The sequence below is a fragment of the Aptenodytes forsteri genome, unplaced genomic scaffold (genome assembly GCF_000699145.1).
Source record: "Aptenodytes forsteri isolate BGI_AS27 unplaced genomic scaffold, ASM69914v1 Scaffold213, whole genome shotgun sequence".
NCBI lineage: Eukaryota > Metazoa > Chordata > Aves > Sphenisciformes > Spheniscidae > Aptenodytes > Aptenodytes forsteri.
Window position 1 is genome coordinate 99,300 of NW_008795522.1, and position 11,878 is coordinate 111,177.

General features: G+C 48.6%; 1 protein-coding gene across 1 annotated transcript; it reads left to right on the forward strand.

The window, feature by feature from the left end:
• The first annotated feature begins 3,552 nt into the window (after window positions 1–3,552).
• Window positions 3,553–9,314, forward strand: TIMM17A (translocase of inner mitochondrial membrane 17 homolog A (yeast)). Its single transcript, XM_019472754.1, has 5 exons — window positions 3,553–3,652; window positions 5,427–5,490; window positions 6,796–6,924; window positions 7,307–7,417; window positions 8,736–9,314. Exons 1-5 carry the CDS (start codon window positions 3,593–3,595, stop codon window positions 8,804–8,806), a joined length of 435 nt encoding a protein of 144 aa, XP_019328299.1. The 5' UTR covers window positions 3,553–3,592; the 3' UTR covers window positions 8,807–9,314.
• The last annotated feature ends 2,564 nt before the right edge of the window (window positions 9,315–11,878 follow it).

The window sequence follows — 11,878 nt, forward strand, 5'->3', positions numbered from 1 at the left end:
AGGTTTCATTCGCGGTAATAAAACGTTCAAGTGAAAGCTTGGGCTCGGGATTAAGTATGCAGCGTTCTGCTCGCCTCTGCAAATGGAGACCCGTGACTGTTCACGAAGCTTTTCCCGAAGCTTTGCAGATTGCTCTGCTGCCACGTTTTAAGTTTCTCCGTAAATGTCAGCTCTGCCTTTCTACGGCACAAAGTTTGGGACATTAGCAAAGTAAATTTTATTTATTTATTGATTGCTGTGGGCTCCAGGTAATCTCATTCTCCCTTTAGTAAGGTCATGCGATAGGGACGTTTTGCTGCTAAGCTGCAGGGGGGCCGTCGGGGGCCCCACGCTGTTTTTGTCCCGTTTTGCTGCTGGTCACCCCGTTATCTCTCTCCCCCCGCAGCAACGTGGGGGGTTTCAGCCCCCCGGGGGTTGCTGTTTCTGGGAGCAGTGTGACCTCGCTGGAAGGTGACACTGTAGGACCTGGCTGTAATTTGCATCGCAGTCGCCTTCGTTGGACGCACGGATCGTTGCGTAGTCTCGTCTGTGCTGGGAACGGCCTGAACGGCTGACGGGGGAGGCGGAGGTCAGGCTGTTCAGGCTGGCATGTCATGACGGTTCGACGACGAGGGTGAAGTGCTGCCCCTTCTGCAGCAGAGCTGGTGTCAGGCTGGCGCCCTGCTGAACCGTCGGCGCTGAGAAAAGGCAGCTTTGTTCATTTAAAACGCGGCGGCCTCCGACTCTCGTGGTTCGTCGGTGGTTAGAAGAGCTGCAGGAGCTTGGAGGGATGCTTCACCCCCCTAAGAGCTCACGGGTGGTCAGAGCTGGCGTGGCACCCACTGGCTTTCCTTGCTCCGCTGGCCCTGCCTGCCACCCTCTCTTCTTTTTATCGAGCCAGACAGTGCTGTAAGCCACCGCAGCTCCCTCTGGGTGTGATCTGAGGTGTGGGGTATCCTCAGCCTCTCCGGTCAGTGGAGCTGGTACGTGGCTGCCCCGGGGCCCTGGCATAAGCGAAGTCCTGGCCTCTGCTCTCCTCATCTCTAAGCGATCTCGGTTGCCATCGGGAGTAGGAATCCAACCTTATCTTGCCTGTAGCAGTGAGCACATCATTTCCCTACTGGGAGGGGTCCCCTTAAAGTCAGGGAAGCAATTAACAGTAACTTTAAGCTTGTAGATAAGTGCTAAATTAATAATGGAATAATCTCTTCCATTCTCTTCTGATTCTCTCCTCTACTGAAGTCAAGCGCTGCCAGGGGCTGTGGGGTGTTTTGTGTCGGCTTTCAGATGCGCGCAGCGTCTCTCCGGGAGCTGACATACGAAATGGCGGTGCTGGTATCAAAGACATTTTCTCATTTAAAAGCTGCTCTTGCGGAGGCTTGGAGGATAGTTTAAGAGGAAAATTTAGAACCCCAAAGGTAACAGCTAATGAGCTTGACATCTGAAGTAGAGTTAAAGATGGAAAAAAAAAATCTGGGAAAGCATTCCGCGGTTGGGGTCTAATTAACATAGTTTCAGTAAAGAACAGGCACAATTTGCTAAATTGGAATTCTTTGGCCTTGTGAGTAAAGGAAGACCACTTGACATAATCTATTTAGATTTCCAGGAAGCCTTTTAACAAGGTCACTGTTTGCAAGCTAACGGAGGAAGAGATTTGTGATGAGATGTTTTATTCAAAACAGAGTAGATCAAAATCTGGACAGGAGACGTGGAGAAGAACAAAACAACAAAAAAAAAACCCCGAGAAGAAAGACTTAGTCGTTTTTCATCTTGGCATCTCTGACAACAGTGTGCCTGTAACCTTTTCCTGATCATTAAATGCAGGAAATAGGGGAAGGAAAATAAAATGTGAAATGGGGCTAAATTACTTAATTTAGCCAAGGCTGGAGGGGGTTTGTGAGGAATGAGATGAAAGCATGTTGCGGGCAGAGCAATAAAAAAGAAGGGTGATGCGTGGTGGGATAACGTACAATCCTTCCACTGGTTTCTAATCAGCGTGGGTTTGGGACCTGGATGTGCTGTCACTGGGGAGGACCAGTGGTGACGTCTGGGTGGGGTCCTGGGGCCTTCCGAACAGCCAGGCCATGCCAGGATGCAAGAGCAAAGCAAGCGGACGAGGCCACCTGTGCAAACAAGCAATTTACCTTCGTTTAGAAGGCGTGCGGAGCTGGCTACGCCCTCTCATTAAAGCGAGGGCAGAGGTAGGGAGAGGTTCAGAAGTAGGTCGTGAAAGCGAGGAGCCTGGGAGAACGTGTAGGAGGAGGGACTGCAAATTTTAGACCTTTTTTTCAGGAAGGAAAAACCCACCTCGTGGCAAAACAGGCAGTACAGCGAGGGGTCTGGGGGCAAGCGATGGTGTTTGTCCCTCCTTACAGCAGAAGAGCATTAGTGTAGTCCGTGGAGTGGAAAAGCGGCAGGTTCAAAACGGATCAGCGAAGGTGTATTCTCACGTGCAGGAGCTGGATGCCATAGGGAGAACAGAAACGTGAAATTCGGAGTGAAATCGGAAACGCGCGTCGGTGCTGCTATCTGTGATTTGCTAACGTGAACACTGAGCTTGCCGTAGTGTTCAGTTTTGTGACCCCGCGTGTTGTGGTAGTCTGGGTTTTTTTTGCTAGGTTTTCTGATTATTGACAGTGCAGGAGTTACGGTCATCTGAGTGCTTGGCTTCTGCTGTAAGATTTTGATACAAGATGAAAGAAACAAAATGACTTTGTTATTTTATGCTTCGAAATTACCAGCAGTGGCAACAGAGGTTAATAGCAGGTTAGTGCTCACCTAGTTTAGGAGTTCAGTTTAGTGGTGGAGAGTTCCAAGGCTGTAGTGCTGGGCAGCGGTTTTGAACCCCAAATTAAAGCTCATCTCACCGGTGTTGAAAGCGTTTGCGGCGAGGAAGGTGCTCTGTGTTGCAAAGCTTTTGCTCGCTGGTCGGAAACATTCGACGCTCCGTGTTGTTGGAGGCAGGAACCGTGGCCTTCTGGACCTGTGACTAGATCTGGTTTTTCTTTGAATGAACTTCAAAGATCCAGGATGCATCAGGAAAAAACCTTTTCACTTTAACAAAAGGTGGCTGAAGTCTCTCATTTAAGTAACGAGAACTAATGAAAAGCGTGAGTAGTTCGGGAAAGCGGTGTTTTGTGCCAGCCGTGAACTGAGTCGCACTGAATTTGCCACCTAAGTTTTCTGTCCAGAAAACGAGAACAATAAATTTAAAGCTATTTGCGCTCCATAAATAGGGCAGAGCTGGAATTCTGCAGAAGTTTTCTGTGATGGAAATACGTCTTTCTGCCTTGTGTGAGGAGTTCAGGCAATTCTTCTGTATATTTGATACTTACCGCTCCGGGGAGACGGGGTGGTAGGCTCTCGGCGACCCTCGAGTTTGTTTTGCTGTGATACTGCCTGTGCGTGTGTTTTGTTGATGTCTGTTCAGCAAGCTGGATGTGAGACAATACAGCTGGCAGGCTTCATTTTCGCCCTGGTTACGCTCAGTGCATGAGTGGTGGATCCGTGACAGTTACTTGCACGGTTTAACGTGATGGAATTTAGTATTTTCATCTTTGTTTTTCTTTATAGTCCCTGGAGGATAATAGATGACTGCGGAGGTGCTTTCACAATGGGAGCGATTGGAGGTGGCATTTTCCAAGCTATCAAGGGGTTCAGAAATTCCCCAGTGGTAAGTAAAATCACTTGAGAGTGCGTTCGGAGTGCAGTCCTGCTTTATCTGTCCGTCAACAGTGAATCTGGCCAGCCGAAGGTAAAGGAGGAGAAATCCCTGTGCGGTGAAAGGGACTGATTAGCGGCCTGCCTGTGATCCAGATGGGTCCTTCACCTTTCTGGGTGAAAGCTCTGCTTTCCCTGTTTGATCTGACGGCAGCCGGCTGCCCTCCCTCGCTGAGAGACGTCTCCCTCAGGACGGGGAAGTGGAGGGCGCAGCAGAATATGTCCATCTCGGCTGATCTGCCTCTGGTTCTGTCTGCGCGTAAAGATGTGAAGCCTGGGCTGTCCTTCCTCCTCTGGCCTACGCCTCTCCCTTTCTTGTAAGAAATGGAAAGACTCAAAGGAAGAATCTTTTTCGCCTGCAGATTTATATTAGGGGGTGTTACTTTCTTTAATTAATTTCTTAATTATTAACATTTTTTATTAACTGGATTTTTTTGATAGTCAGGTTTTGTTTAAATGCAGAAGTGTGTGTGAATGTGAAAGTTGAAGTTTAGCCGATGCAAGTCATTTAAGATGTTTCCACTTCCAGGATTCCTGCTGTAAATTTTTTGCTATAAACCTGTTGTAGAGACATTTGATAAAATAAGATCCTGTTTCTACTTGAACGTTTGGTTTAAAACATTTCCCTGGCTTCATATAAAAGGGGTTTTTGTTGAGTGGTTTTTGGTGTTACTATGTGACAATTTGTTTGCCTAAACTTTCTTAATAAGCCATCAGTTTGAGGTAGGTTTCGTGAATAAATGTTTCCAAACCAGTCAGAGCCTGCAGATGCTTAACTTGAAAAGGATTATATGCTTTATGCCATTCTTAATTTTGCTTAAGACGTATTAAATAAACCTGTCCACGCTTCTGAGTGCTTGTATCAAAAATAAAACTTGGGTGTATGTTCTTTAAATTTAACATTTAAATTTAACTTTAAATTTAAATTTAACATTCTTTAAAAAACAGTCATAATTCTGTGGGGTCCCGGATGACTCTGGAAGGCTCAGCGCTGCATTTAGAATTACATTTAGATTGCTTGCTTCTCTTAGCTACTGGGACTGGGCTGATGAGACAAGGACTAAATATTCCACCTGACCAGCAGGAACGACTAAATTTGGGACAAGTGGTGAGATTGCTGCTGCCAGCCGAGCACAGTGCTCCTGGTACATGGGCGTCTGCGACAGGGTTGAGGTGGTTTGTACTAAAGTAGGTAAAACACTGCTGGAAACCTAATACGACAGCGTGCAGGTCTCCTCAAACGCGGCCCCGTGGCACCCTTCCTCTGGGTGGGTTTCCCTGTTCTCCGTGGACAGAGTCTCCTCCCTGCGGTTACCTGCATGCTGCTGTTTGCTCCGCTGGTGTCCTCTGTGCAAACTGCGTCAAGCGACTGGGCGTCAGATGGGAACAAAGAAACGATAGACGTGGAAAAATAAATATGCTTATCTTGCTAGAAGTGTTACTTCAGATGTCTCGTTCAGTCCCCACTAGGCCACTCAGGCAAACTCTGAACTCAAATTGCTCAATGCCTGATGGCTGTAATTCATTTCTGTAGTTGACAGGTGTATTATAAGGGAGTGATAAATACTAAAGTATGTGTAAAATGCGGTTTCTGTCAGCTCCTGATCACAGCTGTTGAGGGAGCTTAGACCTATGTTGGGCCCGTGGCAAGTTTTTGCTATATACAAGTCAGATTGGCTGTAAGACTTCACTCTTTTATTTTAACTGTCATTGCTCTTTTATTGTAGGGTGTAAACCACCGGCTGCGGGGAAGTTTGACAGCTATTAGAACAAGAGCTCCGCAACTGGGAGGTAATTAATTTCGTATTGCTGTTGCAGTCAGTTGACTGTTGGTAGATAACCGGGGAATATCACGTGGCACAAGCGCAGTGACACCTGAGCTGTGGGCCAGCTGTGTTTCAGTGGGGTTTGTTAGTCCAAGCAATGAGTAAGCACGGTTCTGATGCATCCAGAACTAGTTTGGTGTGGAGGAAACACGCTTGTGTTCATGGAGTGATAAGCCAGGGTTAATGATTTTGTCATATTTTAAGCAGCTCTGTGCAGAGCTGCCTGGGAGCCTGTGCATTGTGTGCGGGGTTTTAAAATAAACAAAACTGACTCATTAAAAGGAACGCTCAAACTTGGAGGAACAATGAAGTGGATGGGTCGGTCTGGGTAGGATTTCAGACTGTTCCCCTGGGGTCAGCTAGGTAAATTTCAGTCATTTTTGTGAAGCGAGTTTTGCGCGTGGAAGTGTAAAAATCACAAAGCCGCAGCTTGAGTCAAAGTGGCGCCGTGACCTCTTAAAGGTCACGCTGTGGCCACGCGCTGCCCTGTGCCATTAGGCCGTTCTGACAGGCAAATTGAATTAATGCATTACAGGAGAAAAGGGGAGAGTGGTGTTGAGCACGGAACCGTTGGCTGCAAAGAAATCGGGGCCGCAGGCTGAAAAGGCTTTGTGGCTGCAGCCTGCGGGGACTGTGCACAGAGAGAGGCACCTCCTGGTTTTTAGCTGGTGTTAATCTGGTATAAAGCGTTAGACACCTCAAATTAAGGAGGGCTGAGCTTATTCTAAATAGTATTTTTCCCCAAATGAGTCCGGAGGTCAGTATTTATTTTAATTTATAATACACATTGTTGTTAAAAGACTTCAGAATTTGCGTTCTGAAAACTTGCATTCTCTTTGCATCTGCCATACAATACCGACCAGTGCCCATCTTCTGAGATGCCAGGAGCAGGATTAGGATAAGGTGCGAAATTACTCTGTGTCATTCTCTATGAGGAAATATGTTTAAAAAGTGAAAAATATGAAAGTTCCCTGAGCTAATCTGGCTTTATTAGGATGGAAGTTCCGTTATCATCACTGTTTGGTAAGCTTTCTGTCATTAAATATAAATTAGTGAGATGATATATGAAACGTGTGTATGTGTAATACGTGTGTCACCTGGCAAGTTGAGAATTTTTCGCGGTATTGATTTTAACCTGCGTTTGGTTCTTTGTGGGTCTGAGTATCCTTCCACGTCTGAAAGCAAGCACGCTAATACTACACCATCTCTTGATTACATGGCTGCAGCGCGGCTGCTTTCTCTAAACCGGTTTTTGGGGTTTTTTTAACAGGTAGCTTTGCTGTCTGGGGAGGTCTCTTCTCCATGATTGACTGCAGTATGGTCAGAATGAGAGGGAAAGAAGACCCGTGGAATTCAATCACAAGCGGAGCCCTGACTGGAGCCATATTAGCTGCAAGAAGTAAGAAACTGAGGATATCAGCTGAAAAACTTCTGTACTCTGAATGTACAGTTCTCATCGTTACAGCGACGCAACAGTCTACGATACCCAAATTGGAATTTACTTCCTCAGAGAAATTGAAAGATAATCTGAAACTTTTGTCCTGTGCTTATGAAAGTAGTAATTATGTTCTCAAACATTAGCGGTGTTCCTTTGTTTCCTTGAGGAAGAGTTGCCCACTAATTATCCCTTTACTGGTGATGCTAATGAGGCTTAATGGATGCAAAATTACTGCTTCTGAGTCTGCTTATAGGAGAGATTGTAACTAAAGAAAGAGAGCTGTAACATGCGAAGCAATGCACCAAAGAAGTAAAAAGTGTCGTTTTGTGCTTTTTATTTTTAGATGGACCTGTTGCCATGGTCGGATCTGCTGCGATGGGAGGAATTCTCCTAGCTTTAATCGAAGGAGCTGGTATTCTGTTAACAAGATTTGCCTCCACACAGTTTCCCAACGGTAAGGAGCCGTCGGACTGTGGCATCGCCAGGCTTTTATAGTGCAGTCTTTACTAGCGTACCTCTTCCAGTCATCAGTCTTACCACAGAGTGAATCTACTCTGCCGGTTGCCAGCTTCTAAGGCTGTAGAAAGTCAAGGAGGAGCCGCACGCTGCCGGTGACACCAGACTGTCATCAGCTCCTCCCCACTGGGTGGCTGGAGGCTGCATGGCTGAAAGCAGGGACGACCCCGCTGTCCCCGTCTTCTGCCCTGTCCCCTGATGCAGCCACGCAAGCTGTCAGATGGTGGCAGCAGTATTGTAGTCAGCGGCGGGTGACGCAGCAGGTTTGAGGGAATAGCAAGCCGCGGGCAAGAGGGACGCTGCTGGCAGGCTGGCTATGCTCTGTGGGTGAATGTGCGGGCAACCCTCGTTTAAATGAGGTGATCAAGATCAGCAGGCAGATACAGATAAAAGATTTCAAAGAGGGCTGCTGGCGGCGGCGTTTTTTTCCTAAACTACTTCAAAAACTAGATCCCTTTTTTTTTTTTCCTGCCCCCTAAGTAAAATGCAGGCTGAGGTGTCAGTTAGCCGAGTCGGTAACCATTTGTGTAAATACTTGCCTGTGCAAAATACTCCATACCTCTGTTGGCCCACCTTATTTTGGGAGGAATACAGACAAAAACACTAGTGTTTGTTGAAGGGATTAGTAGCAAGCCACTAATTCCCGAGAGGCTTCCCTCTCAGCTTTGTTCACTGATGTTCTTTGTTCAATCTGAATTATAACAATTTCTGTTCTTAATACAAAGGCATTTTAAAATTAAATCTGCGTTAGAGAAGGGGTATCATCTGTCCGTTACAATTTATTCTCTCTAAAATTAGCATACAGTAAATGTATTGCTTCCCTCCAGCAGAACGTCGGTGAGAGGAGTCGGGAAGCTGACTCCACAATCATTTGTTCCGTTTCACTGGCTTGCTTTATTGTCGGGCAAGTCGCCGTGGGTAAACCTTTACAGAGTGGCTAAGTTCAGCTGAAGGGCAATAAGGCATAGGTTTCCAGCTCCTTTAGGCGACTGAAAATGTTTCCCTCTCACTGCTCCGATTCATTTCCCCATTAGTAAAGGAGATACTCTGTGTTGGACTGAGGCTCTTGTCAACGCGTAAAGCTCTTGAACTCCTTTGAATGAAAAAAAAATCCAATGTAAAGTCTTGTTATTGGCTTCATTAATTTTAGAGGGGATTTATATTAAAAATGCTGTGAATGTGTTTCATGCTTTTAGGAGGAAGGATCTCTTGTCTTTTCCTAATATTTGCCTTTTCTTCTCTTGCCTTATTCGCAGGCCCTCAGTTTTCAGATGACCCCTCCCAGCTGCAGCCCTCTCCATTTGGCGACTACAGACAGTACCAGTGATTATCCTCATTCTCCTAGTCCATGTTGTACCCGGGCTGTAATTTAAAATGCTGGAGGACCGAGATGTGGTATGTCTTTACACCAGTGGTAGTCTCTTACACAAACCATGCCAAGAGGACCTTCAGCACTCTTCAGCGTAAAGCTGCACAGGAGAACTTTCAGAAGATGACAGATCTATTTATTCATGATAGATTCCATTGCTGTAGTGTTGATACATGTCTGATAGAATACACGTTGATTTAAGACAAGGACCACATGGAGTCTTGTCATCCTTTGGACATGGACTGAAGTGAAAGTCTTTGGAGGCTTCTCTGGGATGTGGCGTTGACCATCCGCAGTGAACGCAGCTTGGAATTTAGCCACTTCCCCGTCGGATTTAGGTCGCTACATGTATTTCAGCTTAAGGAAAACAATTCATCTACACGCAGTTTTACATTCCTAAAGTGAATATTATTGGGAAAATGTGCAAGCCAGTGAAAATTACTTCCAGCAATATATATTTCGCTGCTGTTCTTTGTTTCCTCCGCTGCCGCCACGCAGCCCAAGTTCTTTGGTTAAAGCAGAATCTGCCTTTTGTGGATCCGCAGGCTGCAGCCGTACCTCCGCCTTCCCCTAAACCCGCAAGGCTTTCAGCCCCTTTTAGCAGGAGGCGGCAGCAAACTAATCCTTCAGCTCCGCTGCTGCTTACTGCGGCCCTCGCAGCGGGCCTGGAAGGGAACACCGCAGACAGCTTCCCCCTCCTAGAACTGCGGTGAGGCGTGTGTAGGAGCCCCGAACAGAGAACGCGTGGGCCTGTGGGGGCTGGAGGGGGAAGCGTTGCACCTGCCTGCGTGCTGCCAGCGCAGCCTCTTGCCTTTTCACCTCGGATCCAGTCCCGAGCACAACTAAAACGTCTGCTCCGTGTTTTTGTTCTTAAACTCCAGTTGTGGAGGCATGTTCCCTTTTGCCAGCAGTTAAAAAAAAATCATATCCGGTGAGGTTTTCTGTTGTTAATACTAGTTAATGCTATTGTTTGCTGGCAGTTCCTGATAGAATACCCATATTCAGAAAGACTTGCGTAATATTATCTGAGCCGCTTCGTGGCTTTTCCTCTGCCCAGGAAGGAGCTTGACCTCTGCGCTCTGTCAGGAAACTAAGTCAGACCCCTGTAGTAGGAGGAGAGGATGGAAATAACAGAGAAGCGGTCACAGTAATGGTCGACCAGTGGGTGAATTAGCGTTGTACGAAGCCTGCATGCACGCGCGAGATCCTGAACGTCCATGTCCTGTCATCCTGTGAAAGCGACATTTTCCTGTTTCCACCCCCCTGCCTGGCCTAGAACCGCTCCAGGACTGCCGGGGCTCGCGTCTCTGGTACCTTGCTGTTTCGCGTAGCTGCTGCTGGTGTGTAATTTTCGAAAACCTTAAGCGCAAAAGCAGAGAGTGAGAGTGTGTGTGTGTGTGTGTGAAGGCTTGTCTTCCTTTGCCGCTTACCTGGTTCCTCTGGCGAATTGTCAAGGCAATTTTCTTGGTTTGTGTCACTCGGCCGGTGCCCTCTCCTGTTCCCGGTTGAGACCCCGGCCGTAGGGGAGTGGGTGAGTCTCTGGTCTTTGAGAGAGAATTACACTTGGCTCTCAGCAGCTGCGGAGCCTCCCCCGTGTATCCAGATGTGCGTGTTAATCACCAGATGTTTTCCCATACTCTTGATTTGATACAGGCTTAGAGCACTCGGGCAATGTTCAAATCTGCGTGCAGCTCCAGGGTTTCGGTCTCCGGCCTGGCCCTCGCACCGCTGAGCTCTCCTTAGGGGTTTGCTGGGAGGCGAGACGACTCAGCCGAGTCCTCTCCTGCCCGTATTTAAGCAGCAGCCTGGAGCATGTGGGTGACCTCTCCCGCCAGTGCTTTGTCAGGGAGCAGGCTCGGGCCGGGGAGGGACAGGGGGGTGCGCAGGGGAACCTCCTGCTCCCCACCCTGGCCCTGCCTTCCTGGTCCCCAAAGCCAGGCCACATCCAAACCTCTCAAAAAAGGGGTCACCACACAACCCTTCCCTGCAGCAGCGACTCCCCGCCTGCCGGGGAGAGCAGGGACACGTGCTGCCGGTGCTGGCTGTGGCCCGGGGGCTGCGGTGGCCCTGCCAGGCGCTCCTCCCTCAGCCCTCTGTAAGGGGATGGGCTTCGGCTGCCCCAGAGGAGCTTTGCTCAGCTCAGCTCTTCCCCTCTAATCCCCCTTGACCGCCTGCGCTGGGCGGTCGCTCACACGCTTCTGCGCAAGGTTTAGAGTGTCCCTTCACTCCCCAGACACCGACCGGGTTGCGGCATCTAGAAAAGATGCACGGGCAGCTCGTGTCTCACCTCCTCACCCTCGCTGATCCCAGGAGGGAAGCCTTCGCCCGGCCGGGGAAGCGTTTCCTCCCCTCTCACCTCCGCAACACCCAAGAGGTTCCCGTGTTTTATTTTGGCCCTTGGGGCTGTCCAGCCTCGCTGCCGCAGCCGGACGGATCCCGCTGCCCCTCACGGGTGCTCCTGCCGTTCAGCCTTTGAGGGGACACGCTCCTGGGGGGTGCTCGGAGCCCTCTCCCCAGAAGCAGCCCACGCCCCGAGCAGCTTCTCTACACCCACCCCAAAAAACCGAGACGGACACCAGCAGCACGACACTGAACTATTGACCTTTTTATTTCAATCAGCTACAGCGGCTCTACATTCCCCTAAACACACTGTCCTTCCTTTACTACCACAGACAGCGAGGGAGCCGAGTACGCTGCGGTGGCAGCAAGTCTTTTTAAAGCTTAGTATTAAATATTAAATATTCTCTCATTTATGTTTACATTACTTTGTCAAGGAAAACAAACAAACAAAAAAAAAGACAATTAAAACTTAAGTTACATGAATCTGTGCCTGTGCCCTGGGCAGCAGCACTGGGGGCCGCAGAGCTGCCCCCAGCAAGGCGGCTCTGCTGCAAGGGATATGCAAAAAATCTCTGGCCCCGGGCCTGGTAGTGCGTGACTCCGCTCGCTCCAGCGGTGAGCTCGGGGAGGGGGTGCTCGGCTGTGCCGGGAGCGGGGTACCCGCGCCCTTTGCTTTCGGAAAGCAGCATG